The sequence below is a fragment of the Balaenoptera ricei genome, chromosome 19 (assembly GCF_028023285.1).
Source record: "Balaenoptera ricei isolate mBalRic1 chromosome 19, mBalRic1.hap2, whole genome shotgun sequence".
Lineage (NCBI taxonomy): Eukaryota > Metazoa > Chordata > Mammalia > Artiodactyla > Balaenopteridae > Balaenoptera > Balaenoptera ricei.
In genome coordinates this window covers 26,714,810-26,738,598 of record NC_082657.1, presented here as the reverse complement: position 1 = coordinate 26,738,598, position 23,789 = coordinate 26,714,810, and the positions used below count along the sequence as shown (strand labels likewise).

At 40.9% G+C, this 23,789-nt stretch overlaps 1 protein-coding gene across 1 annotated transcript in view; it reads left to right on the top strand.

Moving 5' to 3' along the window:
• The first annotated feature begins 6,879 nt into the window (after positions 1–6,879).
• SHCBP1 (SHC binding and spindle associated 1) overlaps positions 6,880–23,789 on the top strand; it is a 37,615-nt gene continuing 20,705 nt past the window's right edge. Inside the window, exons 1-8 of the mRNA XM_059903748.1 lie at positions 6,880–7,171; positions 10,539–10,706; positions 10,882–10,997; positions 12,417–12,625; positions 17,006–17,098; positions 20,736–20,969; positions 21,061–21,229; positions 21,542–21,662. Of these exons, the coding sequence (XP_059759731.1) occupies positions 6,880–7,171; positions 10,539–10,706; positions 10,882–10,997; positions 12,417–12,625; positions 17,006–17,098; positions 20,736–20,969; positions 21,061–21,229; positions 21,542–21,662 (1,402 nt within the window). The remainder of the gene's footprint in view (positions 7,172–10,538; positions 10,707–10,881; positions 10,998–12,416; positions 12,626–17,005; positions 17,099–20,735; positions 20,970–21,060; positions 21,230–21,541; positions 21,663–23,789) is intronic.

Here is a 23,789-nt window from a genome sequence, read left to right as displayed (position 1 = left end):
CTTAGACGGAATATCTTGATATGCCCTACACTATTGGACCCCTAGAGATTTCACTAAAGTAGAAGTTCCTTGAATTTTTTCATTGAAATAAAGTTTATGTACAATATTATATAAGCTACAGGTGTACAACATAAGTACTATATAGTGATTCACAATTTTTAAGGGTTACACTCCAATTATAGTTATTATAAAATATTGGCTGTATTCTCTGCTTTGTACAGTATATCCTTGTAGCTTATTTTATATGTAATAGTTTATATCTCTTAATTCCCTATCCCTATATTGCCCCTCCCCCTTCCCTCTCCCCACTGATAACCACTAGTTTGTCCTCTATATCTGTGAATCTGCTTCTTTTTTGTTATATTCACTAGTTTGTCGTATTTTTTTAGATTATACATATAAGTGATATACAGTATTTGTCTTTCTTTGTCTGACTTATTTCACTTAGCATAATATCCTCCCAGTCCATCCATGTTGCTGCAAATGGCAAAATTTCATTCTATTTTTATGGCTGAGTAGTATTCCATTGCATATATATATATATATATATATATATATACACACACACACCACATTTTATTTATCCATTCATCTGCTGATGAACACTTAAGTTGCTTTCATATCTTGGCAATTGGAAATAATGCTGCTATGAACATTGTAGTGCATGTATCTTTTTGAATTAGTGTTTTTGGTGGGTTTTTTTTTTTTTTTGGCTGCACTGGGTCTTCTTGCTGCGCGCCGGCTTTCTTTAGTTGTGGTGAGCGGGGGCTAGTCTTTGTTGCGGTGCTCGGGCTTCTCACTATGGTGGCTTCTCTTGTTGCGGAGCACAGGCTCTAGGTGCACAGGCTTCAGTAGTTGTGGCACGTGGGCTCAGTAGTTGTGGCTCACGGGCTTAGTTGCTCCTTGGCACGTGGGATCTTCCCGGACCAGGGATCGAACCCATATCCCCTGAACTGGCAGGCAGATTCTTAACCACTGTGCCACCAGGCAAGTCCTGGAATGTTATCTTTTAAGGAGTTGTCTTGTTGATTCTAGGAGAATGTTGCTCTTTATGGTTGAGCAGGTATTTCTGCCAAGGGGGGAGGTTTGGTCAATGCATAATGCAGATAACACAATGCGCAGTAGGAGGGAGTGAGGAGGCCAAAGGGCAGGGAAAAATTTTTATGTGTAAATTTTTTCTTGTCTCGCTATAAGATATGAATTTTATTTCACAATACTCATGTCCTGATTTACTTATTGATGAATGCTACAAACATTTATTGTGCACTGATTATGTGCCAGATACTGAGCAAGGCACTAGGAGTTAGTGATAAGAAAGCAAACATGTTTCTCGCCCTCATGGAGCTACTGTTTAAAAGGGAGAAAGGAATACAGAGGAGTGTAAATTGTGATAAATCTTATATAGGAAAAATGCAGGAGACTATAAAGTCAGTATTACTTTGATATCAAAACCAGACAAAAGCATCACAAGAAAAGAAAACTACAGAAAATGTCTTATAAATATGGATACAAAGATCCTCAACAAAATACTAGCAAATTGAATCCAGCAATACGTAACATGGATAACACCATGGCCGAGTGAGATTTATCCTAGGGATACAAGATTGGTTTAATATTTAAAAATCATTAATGTAATACACCACTTCAATAGAATAAAGGACAAAGGCCACATGATCATCTCAAGAGACACAGGAAAAGCATCTGATAAAGTTCAACACCCCTTCATGATAAACACTCAGTAAAACAGGAATAGAAGGCAACTTCCTCAGCCTGATAAAGTCAGGAAAAATCCACAGGTAAGATTATACTTAATGGTAGAAGAATGGATGCTTTCTCCCTAAGATCAGGAACAAGACATAGATGTTAGCTCGTGCCATTTCTATTCAACATTGTACTGGAGGTTCTTCTAGCCAGGGCAATTAGGCAAGAAAAAGAAATAAAAGACATTCAGAATGATAAAGAAGAAGTAAAACAACTTCTATTTGCAGATGACATGATCTTATCAAGGAAATGCAAATTTAAGGCATAATGAGATAGCACTATATACCTACTAAAGTGGCCAAATTAAAAAGCAAAAAACAAAAAACACATGTTGGTGAGGGTGTGAAACAACTGGAACCCTCATTTATTGCTGGTAGTAATGGAAAATGGTATAGCCACTTGTAATAGAGTTCTCTATTAACTGAAATATATATATATATATATATATACACACATATATATGTATGTATCTATGTATATATATATATATATACACATACATATATATATGTATGTATGTATATGTGTATATATATATATACACACACAGGTCCTAAGATCTGCAGCGTGAGTCAGCAAGCTGGAGACCTAGGAGAGCTCATGGTAGTTCCACAGTCCAATTCCAGAGGCCTGAGAACCAGGAGAGCTGATGGTATAGTTTCAGCCCAAAGGCCAGCAGGCTTGAGCTGAAGGAAGAGCCAATGTTTCAGTTCTGTCTTATCCTGAAGGTTTTAACCCAATACCCCTGCAAAGAGGGCCCTGCCTAGGATTCCCTCTAATTGGTGGCATTTATCCCAAGTCTGACTACACTCACTGGGTATTCTCTTGTTTAATATGCCTCTCCCCTGCTGGACCATGATCTCCCAGAGGTAAGAGTTAGGTTTATTTGTTCCCTTCTAATCCCTAGAGCCTCGCAACAAGGCCCAGAGGCTCTAGAGGAAACTGGCTGGAAGGACTTCTCAATGCTTTACCAAGTGCTAAAGATTTATTGTGAAAGTTTAAGCTGCCCTCTAGTGGAAAATACAAGCCAAAATTCGGGCCTAGCTTTTATTCTTTGTTTTTGTCAATGGGAGCCCCAGACTCTCAGACCAGAGAAGCAGAGACCTAGCATCTCTTCTCTCCCTGCAGTGGAGTAGACATCGTGGGCTACCTGCCCACCCTGGGCCCACGTGGAGCTCCCCACAACTGCAGATGGAGGGACAGGCCTCCCCCAGTGGGACCCCTCCCAGGATCTGGGGGCTCTCCCCACCCTTCTCTGATGTTCAGAATTTGCACTGTCTGTCTTTGTCCTTGTCTGTGCTCAGAAACCCATTCATATGGATGTGGGAACACATTCTAAAGTGGGGCAATGGGGGCCATGCTGGGCTTCTGTCCCCCAGCGGTCAAAGTCCTGAGCTGCACACTTTAGAGAGTGCTTCTGTCCTTGGGGAGCTGGTGGGCTGGTTTGAGGGCAGAGGACCCCCAATACAGGCAGCATTCCCTGACCCTGACTTAGGTAATGGTAGTAATGTTGAATCTGTGGTTCTGGGTAGGGGGTCTCTGGGCAGCAGCAGCAGAAATGGCCCAGATCTGGCCATTTGACCCTGAACCTGAGCCTTTGGCTCATGGCATCATAATATTACACTATAAATAAAAGGAGCAGTATTAATTTAGTTTGTCCCTTTACTAAGTGAAGTTTAGTAGTAGTTACCAGCAGTACAAAGACGAATATGACATGGTACTCGTCTTCAAAGAACCACAGCCTCTGACGCAATGTCACAAGTAGACTAGGCCTCAGAAGTTGCAAACTCGTGGTCTACAGATATGTTTTATTTGGCTGGCACAGTGTTTAAGTTGTTAAAAATTGGTTGCCAATCTTTTTTTTTCTTAATTAACTTTAAAAAAAAAATTAATTTATTTATTTTTGGCTGCACTAGGTCTTCGTTGCTGCATGTGGGCTTCTCATTGCCGTGGCTTCTCTTGTTATGGAGCACGAGCTCTAGGTGTGCGGGCTTCAGTAGTTGTGGCACGTGGGCTCAGTAGTTGTAGCTCGGGCTTTAGAGTGCAGGCTCATTAGTTGTGGCGCACGGGCTTAGTTGCTCCGTGGCATGTGAGATGCCCCTGGACCAGGGCTCGAACCTGTGTCCCCTACATTGGCAAGCGGATTCTTAACCACTGCGCCACCAGAGAAGACCCGGTTGCCAATCTTTATTTATTTATTTATTTATTTATTTATTTTTGGCTGTGTTGGGTCTTCGTTTCTGTGCGAGGGCTTTCTCTAGTTGCGGCAAGCGGGGACCACTCTTCATCGCGGTGCGCGGGCCTCTCACTATCGCGGCCTCTCTTGTTGCGGAGCACAGGCTCCAGACGCGCAGGCTCAGTAGTTGTGGCTCACGGGCCTAGTTGCTCCGCGGCATGTGGGATCTTCCCAGACCAGGGCTCGAACCCGAGTCCCCTGCATTGGCAGGCAGACTCTCAACCACTGCGCCACCAGGGAAGCCCTCCTTGCCAATCTTTTAATATGGGAAATTTCTTATAAAAATCTAGACTTCTGGCTTCAATTGGAAAACCAACATGGCAACATGAGGTCCATACCCATCACTTCTCATGGGACTGTCACCACTGCCCACTTCTCTCCTTCTGTCACCCGCCTGGCCATTCCGGGCACTGCGTTGAGACCCCTGTGCTAGGAGTAGTGAGAGGGGAGCAATTAATTCTGGAAGCGGGTGAGAGAGTGGGTGAGTCCTCTCAGGTGCGGTGATTTCCCAGGTGCCATCTCGACAGCCTGCATGGGAGATGGTGGTGGACACAGGGGCTGTGGCAGGGAGGGTGGGATGAGATGAGAGCCTTATGAGCTGGGGGATGGGCTGCACTTGGCTTTGCAGCATTAATGAACGTGAATCATGAATGAGAGTTCCAAGTCAAGTTTTCCAGCAGGAGATGAAACTGAAATAGCTGCAGGAGAGAACTCAGGTCTGAAGACCTTTGTATCAAACATGAATTATGTTACTTGAGGACTGGGGATCTTGTTGAAATGCAGATTCCAGTCCAGCAGATCTGGGGGTAGGGGAGGGACTCTGCATTTCTAACAAGCTCCTGGTCCCTGGACTGTACTTTGAGCGGCTGGGGCTTAGAACAGAGGTTCCAATCTAGTGGGCTGTGGGCCAAATTTGGCCTAGGAAATAAGGTTTTTTCTAGGTTGCATAGTGTTTACATTAAAAAAAAAAATAGTTGCTAACAGCTTAAAATCAGGCATTTTCACATAAAAGTCTGAATCTGTCTTCCCCACTCATCATTCTCTAGCACATCACTGAATTTTATTTTATTTTATTATTTTTCATTATTGAATCTTGCTTGTTAATTGATTTTTTACTTGTTCATTGTGCATCTCCACTGGGCTGTGAATTCCGTGCGGGCAGGACCTTGTCTGCTTGTTTGCCCCTGCTTCCCTTGAGCCTAGAACAATGTCTGGCACACAGTCTATACTCTCTGTATTTATTATTTGTCAAGTGAATTAGCACATCTGCTTTCCTGTGTGCTCACAGTGAGTGCCACTGTCCACACTTGGCCTTCTTCACTCACTTCTGTTACCTCCTGAGGAAGGCGGACTCAGGATAATGCCCTCAGGAGTCCCCTAGGTTTAGGGGATCTGAGAAAGAGGAAGAGGAATGAAGGCAGGAAGGAGAACCAGAAGAGTGAAGGCCCGGGGGCCAGGGGAGGAAGGACTACGGAAGGGGATGCTGGGCTGTCAGTGCTGCAGCGGGCAGAGGGTGATGGGAGAGAGGGAGGCCAGGCCTCTGGAGGAAACTACTGGCCGTTGAGAAAGCAGGAGAGGAAAGGCACTACCCCAGAGCAATTTGGCGCTCTCCAGAAAGAAAGTGTGGATGCAGTACCTCAAGATTGCAGTTGGGCTTTGGGAAGTTTTTACGGGAGGGCAGTAAGTTTCGAGCCCCTGTGTAGACAGAGTATAAGGACCTAGTGGTGAGAAAGAGAGTGAAGATATAAAAAAGACTGGGAATAATGGGTGCCACCCCACCTAAGGCAGGTGGAAGGCTGCGATGGGCTGCAGATGGAGGGATTGGAAAGGAAGAATTAAAAAACCCTTTCCTTAGGATAAGGGGGAGGGGGCAGGAAGAGCAAACTCCCAAGAAATGTGTGCTCCTAAAAGGTCTCCACTTCGGGGAAAACTCTAAACACTTCCCATATAATCCATGCAAGCATAGGTCTGGAAATGTATCCAGTTTAATAAGTGATTTGTCCTCAATTTCATCTCAGCTGTGAGGGATCTGAGAGACTTCAGCCCAAGGTTTTCCTTTAAGGCAGTAAGTGGAAATGTCTTCCCTGTGATAACACTGTCATGACCAGGCTCTTGTCCTTCTGTGGGACTCATCTTCCTGCTGTTCTGGTAACCTCTGCTGTTGCCGGCCATCTCAGGTCTGACTAGTCATGGCCTGGCAGAGTCATTAAAGCGTGGATTCAGGAATTTGGCTGGTTTTTAATACTGGCACTGCTGGGTTAAATTGGGCATTTCTTAATTTCTTGGTGACTCCATGTCGTCATCTGTAAAATGGGAATAATAATAATATTTCCTGTCTCATAGGATGGTTTTTGAAGATTGAATAAGATACTGCAGATAAAATATGCAGGGGCGTCTCGCACACAGTACTCAACAAATGTTAGCTATATCACTGGAGGTTATAGTTGTTGACTAATAAATGTGGGTAAAACATACTTTTACATTCTAAATATTATTTGACATTCTTTGAAAATATCCTCTGTGTGTAGGTAGTGAATGAAAGAGGGGGAGAGAGAGAAAAAGCGATAGAGCAACTGATTTTTGGTGGTGAAAAGTTTGGAGCCATCTAGGCCAATATACTATTAGAACTGAAGATGCTCTTCTGAGAGGTGAAGTGACTTGCCCAAGGTAATACCAGTGGTAATGGAAGAAACAAGTCTAAATGCTATGTTTTTTGACTCTCAAGCCAGTGTCTTTTCCGCTCTACCTCACTTCCAGGTATGGCTTGTTAGTTTTTCGGACCTCATCCCAAATTATGTCCTAATTCAACTTTGCCCAAGTTCGTCCCAGTAAACAAAAAGAGCAAGAGCTTGGACGAGAAGAGCAGTCCTTCCGGCCAGTAGATGGCGCCCAGGCACTACCAGCGGGGTGGGTGGAGGCTGAAGGGGCGGGGCTCGTGCGGAAACGGGGGGGGGGGGCCACGCAAACTTTCCTTTAATTGGTCGAAGAGCCTCGGCCCACTATCCAATCAGAAGCGGCTGCTTCATCGCGTTACAGGGCTGGGCGGCCGCCCGCGGAAATTTGAAAGGGCTGACGGGTTGCTGGCCGGTGGTGGGTTGGGGTCGGAGGCGATGGCGCGGGACCACGAGCGCACCGGCTGGGCTGTGGAAGAGGAGCTGGCGCCCTTCGGGAAAGGTGAGCACCCGTTGTGACGGGCCGGAGGAGCCGCCGCCTGCGACAGGCCGTGTCGGCAGCGCGGGGGGCGTCGGGACTCTCCGAGGCCGCCTCAGGCGCAGGCCTTCCGGACCTTGCTGGCCTGGGTGGCGGCGGTGGCTGGGCGATGCCCCGACGTCGAAGTCGGGAGGTACCCAGGGCAACTCCCCCCGCCCAGTCTGGCCTCAGCTTGCTCGAGACTGGAGGGAACTGGGCCGGGCCGGGAATTCCTACTTTTGCTGTCTGGATGGGGCCCCCGGACTTCGTGCACGCGTTTGTGAGTCCAGAGTGGGTGCATTTTTTAAATGTGCATCTCAAAGGAGATCACGTAGCACCCTTCCCTTTCCCGAAAGAGAAGAAACCTGAACGCTTGGCCTAGTTGGCTGCATCTAGGCCAGCACTGAGCGTTGAGGGCAGGTGACATGCCCGAAGGTAGGGGAGCCAATTTGGGACAGAGTCTAAAAGTAGAACCCAGGTCTAATTCTCAGTCCTTTCTACCTCTTCATGGAGACTCCGTTTTTTCCCCCTGATATTTTAAGGTGGTTTTACTTTAACATTTTCAGTTGTATTGTGTAGTGGAAAGAGTCCTGGAGAAGTGAGAGAACATAGGTGTGACTTAACTCCTCTACCAACCACTCTTGTGAACTGGCAACAGTCGCTTGGCTTCAGTTTGCCCATCTGGAAAACAGGTAGTGGTGTTACGGAGTGGTGAAGGTGAAGTGAAATAATGTGTGAAAAGAAATACTTCCAAATTGGACCTAAAGAATTGTGCTGAAGTAAGGTATTCTTTTTAATTGTAAGACACACATAACAAAATTTACCATCTTAACCATTTTTAAGTGTACGGTTCAGTGGTATTAAACACATTCACATTGTTGTGAGGCCATCACCACCCTCTGTTACCATGATTCTTTTCATCTCGTACACTGAAACTCTATACCTGTTGAATAATAAACCCCCAGTCACCCCTCCCCCCAGCTCCTGGCAACCACCATTATACTTTGTCTTTATGATATAATTTTGACTCCTCTAAGTACCTCATATCAGTGGAATTGCACAGTGTTTGTCTTTCTGTGACTGGCTTATTTCACTCAGTATAATGTTCATCCAGCACTTGTCGTAATTTCCTTCCTTTTTAAAGCTAAATAATTTTAGCTATTGTGAATAATGCTGCTATGAACATGAGTGTACAAATATCTCTTGGAGACCCTGCTTTCAATTCTCTTGGAAATTGCTGGGTCATATGGTAATTCTATGTAAAAATTTTTGAGGAATCACCAGACTGTTTTCCGCAGTGGCTGTACTGTTTTACATGCCTACGAACAGTGCACAAGGGTTCCTGTTTCCCCATATCCTCGCCAACACTTGTTTTCTTGATAGTTTTTCTTGTTGTTTTTTGGATAATAGTCACCTGATATGTGTGAGATATCTATGTTATGTGGTGGGTACTGTTGTAAGTGATTAACATATAGTTTATTCTCTTAATTTAATTGAAGTTGGCATACTGTTTTCATCTTCCTTTGGGTACAGAGAGATTGTTACACAGCAGGTGAGGTATTGTGTTCTCTGAGGCTCAGGTGCATTGATAATCTGTAAGCAGGAAGCCCTTCAGTACACCTTGGTCATCTTGTTGCCGTGTCCAAACTTGTACTGCTCGCTGCATGACAGGCCAATAAATTGAGAGACGAGTTGTTGGGGCAAGGAATAGAGACTTTATTTGGAAAGCCAGCTGACTGAGAAGATGGTGGAATAGAGTCCCAAAGAACCATCTTGCCAAAGTTAGAATTCAGGCTTCCTTTATACTAAAAGGGGAGAGGTTGTGGCTGGTTGTTGCAAACTTCTTGGTGTCAGAATCCTTTGTTCTTGCAACTATCCAGGTAGGTCAGGTCAGGATGTTCCTGTAAACCTCCAGCAAGACAAATGTTATTCTCTGTTTAGCAACTTTTTATCTCTATATGAGTGGAAAAGTGTTATACCTTTAAAGGTCAGAGCTTTGAGAAGGGGCTATCCTGTGTATTTCAGGCTATAGGCAACATTCTTGTATCAAAAGCAATAGGATACAAAGGGTAAAGTATAAGAAACAGATCCAATATGGAGTCAGATTTGTTCTTTCCTATTACAGTCTGTGGGGGTCACATAATTCTGGTGGCCTGAACAGGGGCAGAGAAGTGGAAGGAGGGAGAAAAGGAAGGAGAAATATAAGAGGTGAGGGAAGAGAAAGACTGCTGCTAGTAATTGTCTCAGATACCCTTCCTGAAAGCACAGGAAAGAACTTTGCCAGTCTAAATGCTACCCTCAGCATTTATTTAGTAGTCGTTTTGTCTATTAAAAACATCGTATTGCACAGAATTAAATATGTCACTGGCCCAATCACGCCTTGTGAAACATAATTACATACAGCCCAAACCTAATGCGATTAGCATTTTCTAATCCTTTCCTTAGACACAGGCATTGAAATTAGTCAGGAGGAACCTAGAAGCTTTGGTGAAGTAAACCTTATGCGTTATTAAGAATCTCTCATCCCTGTTTATTGAGGGGCATTGACAAGCGATACTGTAGAAATTAGAGGGAGGTTTCAATTTGAGATGGAGTATAGGAAATCAGCTCCATATTTAATGCAGCTTTATGGAATTGTTTTGGAAAAAAATGACTGTAAGCTATGTGACCATTATAACTTGCTAGCTCTAGTAATAATCATAGCTGTGTCCTCTGAAGGAGAACTTGGGTGATTCCCACTTAATTAAAAACAACCCTCTTCCTCACAGAAGAGCAACAAAAACCTAACCCATGGGCTTCCCTGGTGGCGCAGTGGTTGAGAATCTGCCTGCCAATGCAGGGGACACCGCTTCGAGCCCTGGTCTGGGAAGATCCCACATGCCGCGGAGCAACTAGGCCCGTGAGCCACAATTACTGAGCCTGCGCGTCTGGAGCCTGTGCTCCGCAACAAGAGAGGCCACGACAGTGAGAGGCCCGCGCACCGCGATGAAGAGTGGCCCCCGCTCGCCACAACTAGAGAAAGCCCTTGCATAGAAACGAAGACCCAACACAGCCAAAAAAATAAAATAAATAAATAAATAAATAAGTCAGGAGTGCTTTAAAAAAAAAAAAAAAACCTAACCCATGAAGGATTTTAAGTCCTTATTGTTTTGAAGTAGAACTTGGATTTTGAGATATTTTTAAATTTAGAAAACTGTTTTTTTCTGACAATGATAGAGGTAAGTAAAGCATTATAGCCAAATCCTTGTTTTTATTTGTTTGGAATTTCTAAGCAAGTATATGATAATAGAAGCAGTTTATAAGCACTGGAAGTGTCTGGGATAGTTGAGCCTGCCTATTTTTGTTCTCTTAGGTTTGTTTGAAGATGAAGATTCATACAGTGATTGTAGCAATTATGATAAACCAGGTACTAGTTTACAAAGTTTTGTGCCAGAAGGAAAAACTAATTTCCCAGAAATGTTCCAGACAAGTCACCTTTTGTTCTATGAGCGATTCAGAGCGTATCAAGATTACATTTTAGGTGAGTAGGTCCTTTTTTTTGCTTCTTTTGTCTTTTAATTTATATGTATTCAATAGATGGTCTCAGTTCCTCAGACTGCCGTTTGTTGGTTCTGAGGAAGTAGATTTAAGTGGATTTATTAACTTCTCTCTCCTTTATGCAGCCCCAATTCTTATTGCCTTTAATTTGTTTGTAGCTGACTGTAAGGCCTCTGAGGTAAAAGAATTCACAGCTGAGTTCTTAGAGAAGGTCCTGGAACCATCTGGATGGCGGGCGGTCTGGCACACTAATGTGTTCAAGGTGCTGGTCGAGGTAAATTTAATTCTGTTGTTAAGACATTTATCTCTAGCTAAAAACACTTTCCCTCAGACTGTTGTAGCCACAGTGCTTATTTTTAATTAAGGTTTATGAGCTGATTGAAAATAGCATGTTTTTCACATCTGCCACGGTGTATGAAGTGTTCCACAAATTTTAAAGGCAACTGAGGAGGGGCTACCAGGGAATTGAGGTGGTTTAAGTTTCAGTGTCCTTTAAAAAGGGGAAATGGATTAGAAACCTATGAAGTGAGGGAGGTATTTGAGACCGTTTAAAAAACAAAGAAGCCTAATTATAAAGTCAGTGGGGTTTGAATTGATTTTTTACCTTCTTAAGTTGTAGCCCATTAAAGTAGCTCAAACCAAGCAGGCATTTTAAAACTAGCCTATTTTTTGCCTAACAAATTTGTAGGTATGTGGTTAACCTCTTGATGTTCCATTGCAGAAAGTAAAAACAGTCTTATTTTTCAACGGACTGGGCCTTTTACATTAAATTTGCACTCTAATTACAGCTGTGAATTTTTCTCAGTGTTTGTTAACCGGACCACAAAACCCCCGTTAAACTAAAATGGTAAACCAGGGAGTGTGAATGAATACAAGTTGTGGCTGCAGCCCCTTCAGAAAATGACATCACATGCTGCAGTGATTATATATGAGGCAATGGTTTGCAAGCAGCTGTTCCTCGTGGATTTTTAAATTTGGGGTTATGCTAATGTCTTTGGTTGCAGTTCAGGCCTATTAATTTGATTATGATAGTAGCTCCCTTCCCCCAACACACCTCAATTCTCTAAAAGCAGTCGAAGTCATTGTTTTAAAAGAGAAATGTGCCATTCCTCTGCTTAAAAACCTCTAATGCATTGCATTTACCAAAGGCCTGTGTTGGCTCTATGGCTTCTCATTGTGCTAGATAACATGTAAGAGCCAAGCTCCTTCCAATGCCCTTCCTGTCCTGATCTTCTTGCCTCTCTCTCACCTCACCTCCTGCTGCCCATACCTCATTTCCTTCCTGTGGTTCCAGCAAGAAACACTGCTTCTCTGCTTTTCCAGCTGCCAAGCTTGTCTCTGCCCCAGGGCCTTTTGCATCTTTCCTGCTCTTCACACGGCTGCTTCCTTTTCATCCTTTTCATCGCAGTTCAGAAGTGACTTCCCCTACCCTCCCAGTAAAACCAGACCACCACCCCTGCTACTTATTCTGTGTCACATACTTGTTGCCATCTTGTTTGTTTATTTGTCCTCTCAATTACAATGTCAGCTCCATGTGGGTACAAGCCAGGCCCGTCTTGTTTATCCTTTTATGTTATGGAAGAAGGCTCCCCACTCCCATTCCACGCTTGAAAAAAATCAGGCTGTAAGTAGTGTTTTAGATGTATCTTAATTTTGATTTGCATATGTTAAGTCACGTTATTTTAAATTTCAGGTCACGGATACGGACTTTGCAGCCTTGAAGGCAGTGGTGAGGCTTGCTGACCCGTACCTCTGTGAATCTCAAGTCAGCACTTTTACTTTGGAGTGTATGAAAGAGCTCCTCGATCTGAAGGAACACCAGTTGCCCCTGCAGGAGCTGTGGGTGGTATTTGATGATTCTGGAGTGTTTGACCAGACAGCACTTGCCATTGAGCATATCAGGTAGGAAAAGAGGTTGATAAAAGTAATCTTGTGGCCAAAAACTTTGGATGAAATGCAGTAATTCTGGTCTGTATTATACCTACATTTAAAACTCAAACTGTAAACTTGGTCACTGCAATATTTTAAAATATTCAAAGACAGGGGAAACTTTTTAAAATTAGAAAAATGTTTTCAATGTTTAAAATTTTCATTTTGAGGTAATTTCAGACTTACAGAAAAGTTGACAAAAGTAGTACTAGGGATTCCTGTATAGCCTTCTCTCAGTGTCCCCAAATGTTAACAAAAGATAGGGGATTTTAAAATTTTGTTTGTATATATTTAGAAACTGTCTTAAAAGTTCTGGATGCTAAGGCTATAGTTGATGCACTTGAGTATAAGAGGAAAGGAAAGAAGGTAAATAAGGTGGTATACCATCACTTGTGCACTGATAAGACTGACGTACAGTGTTTTCAAGGATATGTCTGGCCAAAGAAGGTGTTTTGTCAGGCCACTTCCAGGATCCTTAGCGGGTATGTGCATGCCTTTCAACCTTTTTTGGCTTAGTCGGTTTCCACTTGCACAGGTGCATGCCTTGTCCCTTAAGTGAGAAGGAAAGCCCATACCTGCATTAATAGGTATGCATTTTTTAGTTTTTCAGATAACTTTTTTGTCGGATAGTTCCTGATACAGATAGTTCTTTTGAATGTTCTTTTTATAAGTATATTTACTAAGGAAGGCTTATTTTTGGCTATTTAAAAATGGACTTATATTCCTCCATGAACTGGAAGACTGGATAGTATAAAGGTCATGTTAATAATGTTGCTTGGTGTTTTGTAGTTCAAAAAGTACTTTCCAGTTTCTATACCTTTAGTGAGTTAGCCTGGTTTTGCTGAGCTTAATTTGATACTCTACAAAGAAGTAGAGCGTCTTGGGCCCTGCTTCTGACATTTCATAGAAAATTTCTAATTGTATGCAAGGACATTGGACTCGCATACAGTGCAAGGACTGTAGGTATTCAATATTAGGCCAAACAATATAAATCTAAAGAACTGGCTTATGTCTAGAACCAAAATAACTCTCTTATGTTTCTCTCACTTAAAAAATCTGTCAGTTGAGGCATATGAAGGTAAAGGGATAATTGACGAGCTTAGGAAATTAGGAATCAGGGAGCTAATCTCTTATGGGTATAGACGCTGATAGAAAGACAAGTATCTGGAATTAGTAATAGTATTATTTGAAGGCGAGTCTGGCTGAATTATTCTTTATTTTGAGGTGAGGGCTCAGATTCTGGTCAGTGTCCAGAAAAGGTCAAATTATGAGGGTTTTCATTTGTTCATTTTATTCAGTAAGTATTTCAGTGCCAGGTCCTGAGTTGAGGGTGAGATTTGACTGGTGCACAAAACAGACACAATCACCATCACCAGGGAGACGTCAGTCTAAAGGTGGGAGGTGCACCTTGATGAAATAATCACGTAAAGATATGTGTACGATTGGAAACTGCAGTGAGAGCTGTGAGGGATTACAGAGTGTTCTAAGACCAGGTCAGGTTGCTGTAGTAGGTCATTTCCTGAGGAAATGGTATTTGCACTTGGGTCTGAAGGGTTGGCTAGGTGAAAGTGGTTGTGGCAGTTTAGGGGAGGGAACAGGTTCAGGAACTCAGTGAGTTTAAGGAGCCGGAGGGCCAACGTGGTTAGAACATAGACAGTAATGGAAGAGACTTAGGAAACCAGCTTAGAGGTTGTCAGGGGTCAGAAGATGCAGGGATTTGTCAGCCAATGAATCATTTTTGTCTGTAAGAGCAGTGGGAAACCGCTGAAGGGTTTTCAATCAAGGATGAATATGATCAGCTTTGTGTTTTAAAGGGTTCGTTCTGGCTGCTGTGTAGAAAGTAAATGGAGGGGGAAGGGGTAGAGAGATCAGTTAAGAGACAGAGTAGACTAGGGTGGAGATATGGAGAGTACAGATTAAGCTTATTGAGAAAGTAGGATGGCTAAGACTTGGTGGTAGAGTGGATATGGGAGAAGTCAAGGCTGACTCCCAAGTTTCTGTCTTGAGAGAATAAACACTGGAGGAGGTGCAGATGTGAATGAAATATGAATGCCCAGTACTGAACTGGTGAGGATATTTGAGCTGGGTCATGAAGTGTAAATATAAGCTTACCAGGTGGAAAAGGTGGAAGGCAGCCTGACCAGCATGTCGCAGCAGGTTTGAAAGAGCTTGTGAAGTTGGTAGTCTGCGCACAGGGTCTCTGAGGCAAGAGAGGTGCTCTAGAGGTGGGCTGTGAGTCCGCGTAATATCACCAAGCTTAGGAATTTGGACTTTGTTCTGAGGACACCAAGGAGCCAGTAGAGTTTTTTGGTTGAGTAAAGGCATGCTCAGGTTTGTTTTATTTTGTTTTTAAGAGATGGACTCTAGAGGGTGAAGAGAATGACAGTCTCATCTATAAAAATTAAGAGATGGCTTCATTTTCACTGCTCCTTCCTTTTCAACTTTTTGACAAGTTATATTGTCTGTACTTCCTGGCATTCCACTAATGCTTCTACTCCTACAGTACCATTGAAACTGTGCTTAAGGTCACCCATATTCTCGTATCCAGTCGTCACTCCTCTGATCTCATCTTACCTTGACCTCTTGGTCACATTCTAATTATTTGATCATTCCCATCTTCTTAACATACTCTACTGTCTTCCCAGTTTCTGGGACACCGCTTTATGATAGTGTGTCACGAGCTTGCTTTCTTAGTAATCTTGGCCAGCTCTTCCTCTCATGCTCAAAATTTAGAATGTTGAAGTTACCCAGGGCTCAGGCCTAGGCTATCTACACTTCCCTCTCTCTAATCAGCTTTGAAAGCACATTAGAATCTCCTGGAAATTTTCTTTATAGGAGTATTCCAACTACTACATGAAGAAAGAATGGTAAGATGAGAATATCGGTATTTTGCAACCCATAATAAAATAAAGGTTTCAGGCAATGATCCTCAATGGCTGCTACAGCCATTGGTGAAAAACTGATGGGGAACTTTGTGGCAGATAAATCAGGCTGACGATATCTGAATCCATTGATCATTTGTAAGCTCATCATCAAAAGAGATGACCAGGTATCATGTGCTTCATGATGAAGCTACCTTATACCTCCCTTGAAGTATTCTTGCCAAAAAGTCTTTCCTAAAGACGATCAAGTCTCTCGTCCTTACTATCAGTTTACTAGAAATAAAGGAAACAGAAGGACATGTTAAATGACCCCATGGGGATGCAATCAGTAAAATTCAGAGTGTGGGAAACTATTAAATAAATTGCAAGGTGAAAAAGAGGGATGGATAATCTATAGAGTATAAGTGATTTAATTAAATTCAATGGCTGACCCTTGTTTGGACCCTGATGAGCAAGCCAACTGTAAAACAACAACAGCAACAACAAAAGAGATAATTAGGGAAAACTGAACACTGACTGGATACTTGGTTATTAAGGAATTAAAACTTTTTTTGTATAAAGATTTATTTTAGAGGCACATACTCAAAATGTATAGGTGATATGATATGTCAGAAATTTGCTTTAAAATGATCCAGTGTCAGGATGGTGGGGGTAGGAGAGCAGAGAAGTAAGTGGGTGGAGTAGAGGTGAAATAAGATTACCTGTGAGTTGATAATTGTTGAAGCTGGTGATGGATACATGGTATTCATGTTTTCATGTTTGCTTTTGTATATGTTTGAAATTTTCCATGATGAAAAATTTGTCAAATCACTTTGGGGAGCTTTAAAAAAATATGGATCCTGCACCCTCCCTCCCCCATCCCCCACCCAAGAGATTCTGGTTTATTGGTCTGGAATAGGATTGAAAATCAATTTTTAAAAGCTTCCCAGGGGACTCTAATGGGCAGCCAGGGTTGAGAACTACTGCTTTATTTTATGTCCCTGGATGATCTCATCTATTGCTCTAATGCCATCAATATGCTGACAACTTCCAGATTTATGTCTGTAGCCCTGACCTTTTCCTTGAGCTCTGGTCTCGTATATTTATCTGCACTCTTGACATCATCCATTTGGAGTTCAAATAGGCATCTCAACCTGAACATGGTGAAAACAGAACTCTTTATTTTCAACCCTAAACTTGTTTCTCTCCCAGTCTTTTCTATCTTAACAAATGGCACTAATTTCCACCAAGTTACAGATGGTCAATAAATAGTTCTTCTGATAAAAAGAAGGTCCTAATAGAATCAATGTTGTAGAAAACTTCTTTAGCCAGTCCAAAGAAGTTCATGTGTGACTCATGACTATCAAATCTAGCAAATATTCAATCTTCTCTATCATACTTGATAGACTTGTTTTGATTTACTCTTATTCCTCCAAAACCCTAACATTTTAAGCCAGTGATTGAATTTGAGTGATACTAATTTCCTTTTCAGGTTTTTCTATCAGAACATTTGGAGGAGTTGGGATGAAGAAGAAGAGGATGAGTATGATTATTTTGTTAGATGTGTTGAACCTCGATTGAGATTGTAAGTATTTATTAGTGGCCTTGTACATGTTGGAAAAAATAGCTATTTGTGATTAAATTTCACCTGTGTTTTGTATATACTGTATATATACTCCAGGGGCCTACAGATAGAAACAGACTGATATACAAATAATATAACCCACTGACAAGTTATTAAATAAAAATTGTACAGGTGCAGAGAAACCTACTTTTAGTGTTTATAAACCTACTTGTAGTGTTTTTAGAATCTAAAAGCAGAGAATTCAAGAACATGCAAGTTAACAGCTCACTCTTGTAAATTTGAATAAAACTTAATTGAGCTAATGTGTTAAAAAGAAACAACCCGTTACTAAACTCAATAAAAACAATTAAAGAACAGTGAAATTAATTGAATTATGGAAGACTTTTTTTTTTTTAGAGTACTTTTAAAGACATGGCTTTACTCTTAAGTTCTTACAGTAAAACATAGTAGGCTAAACAGACTTACCTCAGGATGTTTTGTCAAGTTCTTTTCCTTAAATCTTATTTGATAAATAGATGAAAATACTAAATAGTTAATATTGATGGTGAATAAAAATTTCCAAAATACCTAAATACATTCTACTGATTTATCACATTTTGGTAGGGAAAAACCCTTCCATTATAAAAATACCCCAAATTAACCATGCAACCCAAATAGTTGTCCTGCACTGACTTTGTTAAATGTGGCTTCCACTAGATGGTGCTATAAGACCAGGTAACTTTTTGGTACTTGTGCATGGTACTTTAATACGCAGTGCCGCAATAAGAATAAAATTAGACCTTGCAGGCCAAAACAAAGAAAAAAAAAATTGTAGAAGGTAATTTTGTCCCTGTGTGAAAGATGATTTGGTTACATAAGATAAGGCAGTAACTTTACATTTCTGTGTAACCAATTTGATTTAGTAAGTTTCTCTTCATTTAAACAGTAAATCATAAGTAAAAAATACGTGAGAAGTCTGGTTAAGGTTGGTTCTACCTGGTTTAGAATTATGTATGTCTGATTTCAGCTTTTCATAAATTGGCTGTGATTTCTATTTAGCCTTTCCAATTTTTCCATTATGCATTTCCTGTTTTCTCATAGTGTATTCAATAAAATGCCAGAATTTCAATAAGCTTGCATATTTTCTAGTTTTGATATACTTGCTTTTAAAGAGCAATGGTTGGTTTTGATTGAAGGGAAGTGTAATGGTGGATGAATATCATGTATCTGGCAAATTTGATCTTTACTTGGAAAATAACTGTATTCCGATTTGACAGTCTTACATGTTCTAACAACAAGAAATGATTTACATACATATCTTATACATCACTGGCAGATGGGAAAGCATAGGGGAGGAATTGTTTTCAGTTATGGCGAAGAAACTATGGTACTTGATTGGGAAACTGGAATGTTATCAAATATAGGCAGACTCTTTAAAAGGTCCCTAGGCTAAGACAGGAGTAGAGCTATTCACAGGCAAGAGTTAAAGGGAATCAAACCATATTGTCTTGATTTTGTACTGTGAAGTAAATATTTTTCCTTTCTAATTCAAAACACTCTGCTTCAGAGCTTATGGGTCTGAGACACAGATGTTGGTTCATTACTTTCAGACTATGAAGTATCACTATAATGAGAAGAAATAAGCTGATTGGCATGGATATTGGAAATGCTAAGAAACTAATTTTAAAATTTGAGTCTTAATCTTTGTAACTTAATAGATCTGATCAAGCAGTCAGTGGTTGGGTCCCCAATTTCTTGTTTGCAAAGTGGATTTCTAGAATATCTTTAAATGAGTATGGATTAACCAAAGCAGACAAAATCCTTGCTTTTCAAGCTTCACCTAATTCATTTACTTGAAAAGTGGAAAAAATATTTTCTATTCATCTTAAATACTATTTAAATGTTCACTGTAACTTGATGTAAATTTGTTTAGGATATGGTTCTGTTTTTTTGTCCCTGTACCTTACTTAGAGCGTGACGAAATTAAGAAGACATTATCTAAGGCAATCGTACTCAACCTTGGCTGCACATTAGAATCCCCAGGGAACTTTAAAAAAATACCCCTCTACTTTTAGAGACTAATTTAATTGGTCTGGATGGGGACCTGATCATCTGTATTTTTAAAAGTTCCCCAGTGATTCTAATAAGCAGCCAAGGTTAAGAAGCTCTGGCCTAAGTCAGTGTGCTTTTAACTGAGAAATAAAGCAATTATTTTAAAACGACAGGTAATGACAATAATATTGCAGTTTACTTTCAAATCCATTAATTTCATATCCATTAACTTGATTGTACATTCATAAATTATTGTATCTAGAAGTACTTTTTGTTCTGTCTATATATTTGAGAAGGTTTATAAATTAATAATAAACTTTAAGTGCCAACAAAGTTGTCCAATACAAGGTTATTTGGTTTTAATCACTCTCTAGTTTAGTAATAACACCTTTATTTTTTTCTCAGAATCACAAAGGCTTATGTTTTTGAAATACTCTAATAATCTTCTTGAGGGAATATTCAGCAAATTCTGCTCCATAGTGCTTTATTTATTTATTTAATATTTTATTTATTTATTTGGCTGCACTGGGTCTTAGTTGTGGCATGTGGGATCTTTAGTTGCAGCATGCGAACTCTTAGTTGCGGCATGTGGGGTCTAGTTCCCTGACCAGGGATCAAACCCGGGCCCCCTGCATTGGGAGTGCAGAGTCTTAACCACTGGACCACCAGGGAAGTCCCCTCCATAGTGCTTTAAATGCAAGGAAGGGGGACTTCTCTGGTAGTCCAGTGGTTAAGAATCTGCCTTTCAATGCAGGGGACGTGGGTTCAATCCCTGGTCGGGGAACTAAGATCCCACATGCCGTGGGGCAACTAGGCCAGTGCCGCAACTACCACGCCCATGCGCCACAGCTAGAGAGCCCGCGTGCCACAACTACTGAGCCCGTGTGCTCTGGAGCCCATGCACCACAACTAGAGAGCCCATGTGCTGCAACTGCTGAGCCCGTGCACTCTAGAGTCCCTGCGCCACAACTAGAGAGAAGCCTGCGCACCACAACGAAGGGCCCATGCACCGCAATGAAAGGTCCCACATACCGCAACGAAGATCCCATGTGCCTCAACTAAGACCTGATGCAGACAAATAAATTAAAAAAAAAAAAAAAACTAAACTAAATTAAAAATAAATAAATAAGTATAGGGAAGGACTAGATGATTTGAATCATTTAAAATTTTTGATCCTATAAATGTGGTAATCTTAAACATTGTTATGAAACTACTTGGGATACTATCCTCACCACCCCTACCTCCAGGTTGCCCTCTGCCACCCATTTATTAAGATTTTGAATCTAATATATGAGAAAATAATTTCTTGTTAAGTAACGATTACAAATTGTACAACATGAACTCTCAGTGTTTCAAAAACACAAATGTTTGGATCTAAGGGAAAAAAAAAATAGCAACTCCTCAAAAGAGAAAAGTTAGTGACCTTAATGAAGTGGTCCTTAAAGCTTTCAATAGCTTTCACCTACTCAGTAAGACTTAACATGTTCCTGAGTTACATACTATGAAACACTTTTCTTATGGGGTCTTTGAGGACTAAATGGGTGTCTTGATGATGGGAAAATGTGTCTGAAAGGCAGTGGGTTTCAATTTGCTTTTAAACTTTCAGGCATTATGACATTCTTGAAGACCGAGTTCCTTCAGGACTTATTGTTGACTATCAAAATCTGCTGACTCAATGTGAGGAGAGTTACCGGAAATTTTTAAATCTGAGAAGCAGTTTGTCAAATTGTAACTCTGATTCTGAGCAGGAAAACATCTCCATGGTGGAAGGGTTAAAATTGTATTCAGAGATTGAACAGTTGAAACAAAAGCTAAAACTCATTGAGAATCCTTTGTTGAGGTATGTGTATCTTTGTTCTTCTCAACTAGTTGGCATCTTTTCTAACCAGCTGTCTTACTGAGAACTGACAGGTCTGTTTGGTTTCTTTAAGATATGTGTTTGGTTATCAGAAGAATTCTAATATACAAGCAAAAGGCATCCGTCCAAATGGCCAGAAGGTCACCCATGTGGTCTCCTCCACCATGACGACTGGTCTGCTGCAGTCCCTGCTCAGGGATAAGCTTTGTCCAGAGCCTTGTAAGGAAGAAATAGAAATTCAGGTAAAAGGAGAGTTTCTTGCTCCAGGTGGCTTTTTTTTCTTCAGATTCACCCCAGGCTTTCCTGAATTCTACAAAAAGTTTTTAGGAGTTTCCCAGAGCTGGTTTTCTGTGAAAGGGAAAGCAGTGAGAGCACTGCCTTTCTGCAGTATTAGTCACTTATCAACCATGCACTGAGCTCAGTGCAGTAGCAAAGGAGATACCTACATACGCAGTTTTGGCTCCCTTTTCAAAATGAAACATGAAGGCACCTGGAGTAATACTCAGGTTGCATTTGAGGGGTATATATTTGCAATATGTTGTTTTGTTTTCTAGTTCCATAGTGATCCGTTGTCTGCTATAAATACCTGCTATGAGGGCGACACTGTTGTTGTTTGTCCTGGCCATTACGTGGTACATGGTACATTCTCCATTGCTGACTCCATTGAGTTAGAAGGTGAGTATGGAAGGTCATACAACCAAACTCTCGTGCATGATACGCTTAAGATAACAGTAAGTCACTGATCTTGTTGAAGCTCTGAGAATTTGATTTAAACCCATTTGATTTCAAATGAGTTTCCTTGAAACATTAAGGGTTTTTGGAGTGTACAGGTTATTGACTCAGTGTTTGAGCAACGTGAGGTGTGATTCTTTGTGGCATTATAAATGTTGGGAAGACAAAAACATAGAGAAAAAAAGACCATTAGGAAGAAGTATAATTCCAGATTATAGGTGGTTGGTGAAAAGGAAATTCATTATTAGAATTAAAAAAACATTCCAAGCAATATTTTTTAATTTGTTGCTTCCTCTTATTTCATATATGTTGTGGACATATTGGTGCTTTTTTTTTTTTTTTTTTTAAAGTTCGCTTACTTTTGTGAAAGGTATAGGTCCAACTTGAAATTAGATGCAAAATCTTTACCTTAATTCTTTAAAAGCTTGTTGAATCTCGCAAATTCTAAAGTGTACTTTTGAGAACATTAATGTTGAAAGAATCTTTTAAAAATAACTTTATTTAATTTTTGCTTGCGTTGGGTCTTCGTTGCTGTGCACGGGCTTTCTCTAGTTGCGGTGAGCGGGGGCTACTCTTTGTTGTGGTGCGCGGGCTTCTCATTGCGGTGGCTTCTCTTGTTGTGCAGCACGGACTCTAGGCGCATGGGCTTCAGTAGTTGTGGCTTGCGAGCTCCAGAGCGCAGCCTCAGTAGTTGTGGTGCCCGGGCTTAATTGCTCCGTGGCACGTGGGATCTTCCCGGACCAGGGATCAAACCCATGTCCCCTGCATTGGCAGGCGGATTCTTAACCACTGCACCACCAGGGAAGTCCTAAAAATAACTTTTTAGGAGTTAAAATCTTATTGTACATTTAGAGTGATTCCTAAATTTAGGTTACTTTACAGTAGTTCACCTTGGTCCTTTGTATTTCCATAGTGTGTCAAATTTAGATGCACCTGTTCAACTATTTACCAAAAGAGCTTCAAGTTAGCAATAAAGCTTGTCATGCAAAAAATCATATATCATTTTGGGACTGGTGCAGCTGTTCACAAACTGCTTAAGCTATGTTCTTTAATTTTATCTTGTCAAGAGTTCTTAATGGAAGCAAGGCTGGGAATTTAATTTCCTGCTGTTCACTAGTACACCACCTCATCCCCTTTTTTGTTTTATGTGTGTAATTTTTGTTCTTTTTCCTCTCCAAAATTTGATATATAATAGATGTGTGTTTATAAATAACACGTCTGCAGGATAAAGCACTGCAATAAAAACACTATTTTTTTGGCATAGTGCAAACAGATTTGCTATTACAGGTTGTATGGTGGATAAGCATTCTTCCTAGATTGGTGAGGAAATTATAATGTAATTGCCAACATGTCATAAATAACCATATAGAATTCTGATAGTTAAGTGTAAGAATGACTGTAAATTTATGAACAGAGGGCATTTCTGAGAATTTGGGGAATCAGGTGATATCTCTAGTGTGAATATATGGAGTACTTGTTCACGAGTAAGATTAAAGCTTATCTGATAGCTTATCTGATCTATAGCTGACACTTACAACAAGAGATATATATTGAGTACCTGCTATTTGCAGGGTATTAACAGTACTTATAATAGGATTTTTCTTTCTGTCTTTTTTTAATTTATATTTATTTGTTTATTTATTTATTTATTTTGGCTGTGTTGGGTCTTCGTTTCTGTGAGGGCTTTCTCTAGTTGCGGCAAGCGGGGGCCACTCTTCATCGCCGTGCGCGGGCCTCTCACTATCGTGGCCTCTCTTGTTGCGGAGCACAGGCTCCAGACGCGCAGGCTCAGTAGTTGTGGCTCACGGACCTAGTTGCTCCGTGGCATGTGGAATCTTCCCAGACCAGGGCTTGAACCCGTGTCCCCTGCATTAGCAGGCAGATTCTCAACCACTGCACCACCAGGGAAGCCCTGATTTTTCTTTCTTGTTTAGAAAATCCATTCAATTAGGCGAGGGCTTTGTGTTTTAAACTGCTAAGATTACGTAACTTGTTTATATAATAACTTGTTTATATAATGTAATACGGCCATTCTTTTTATATTTTTAATTTTTCACATGATAGAAAGCC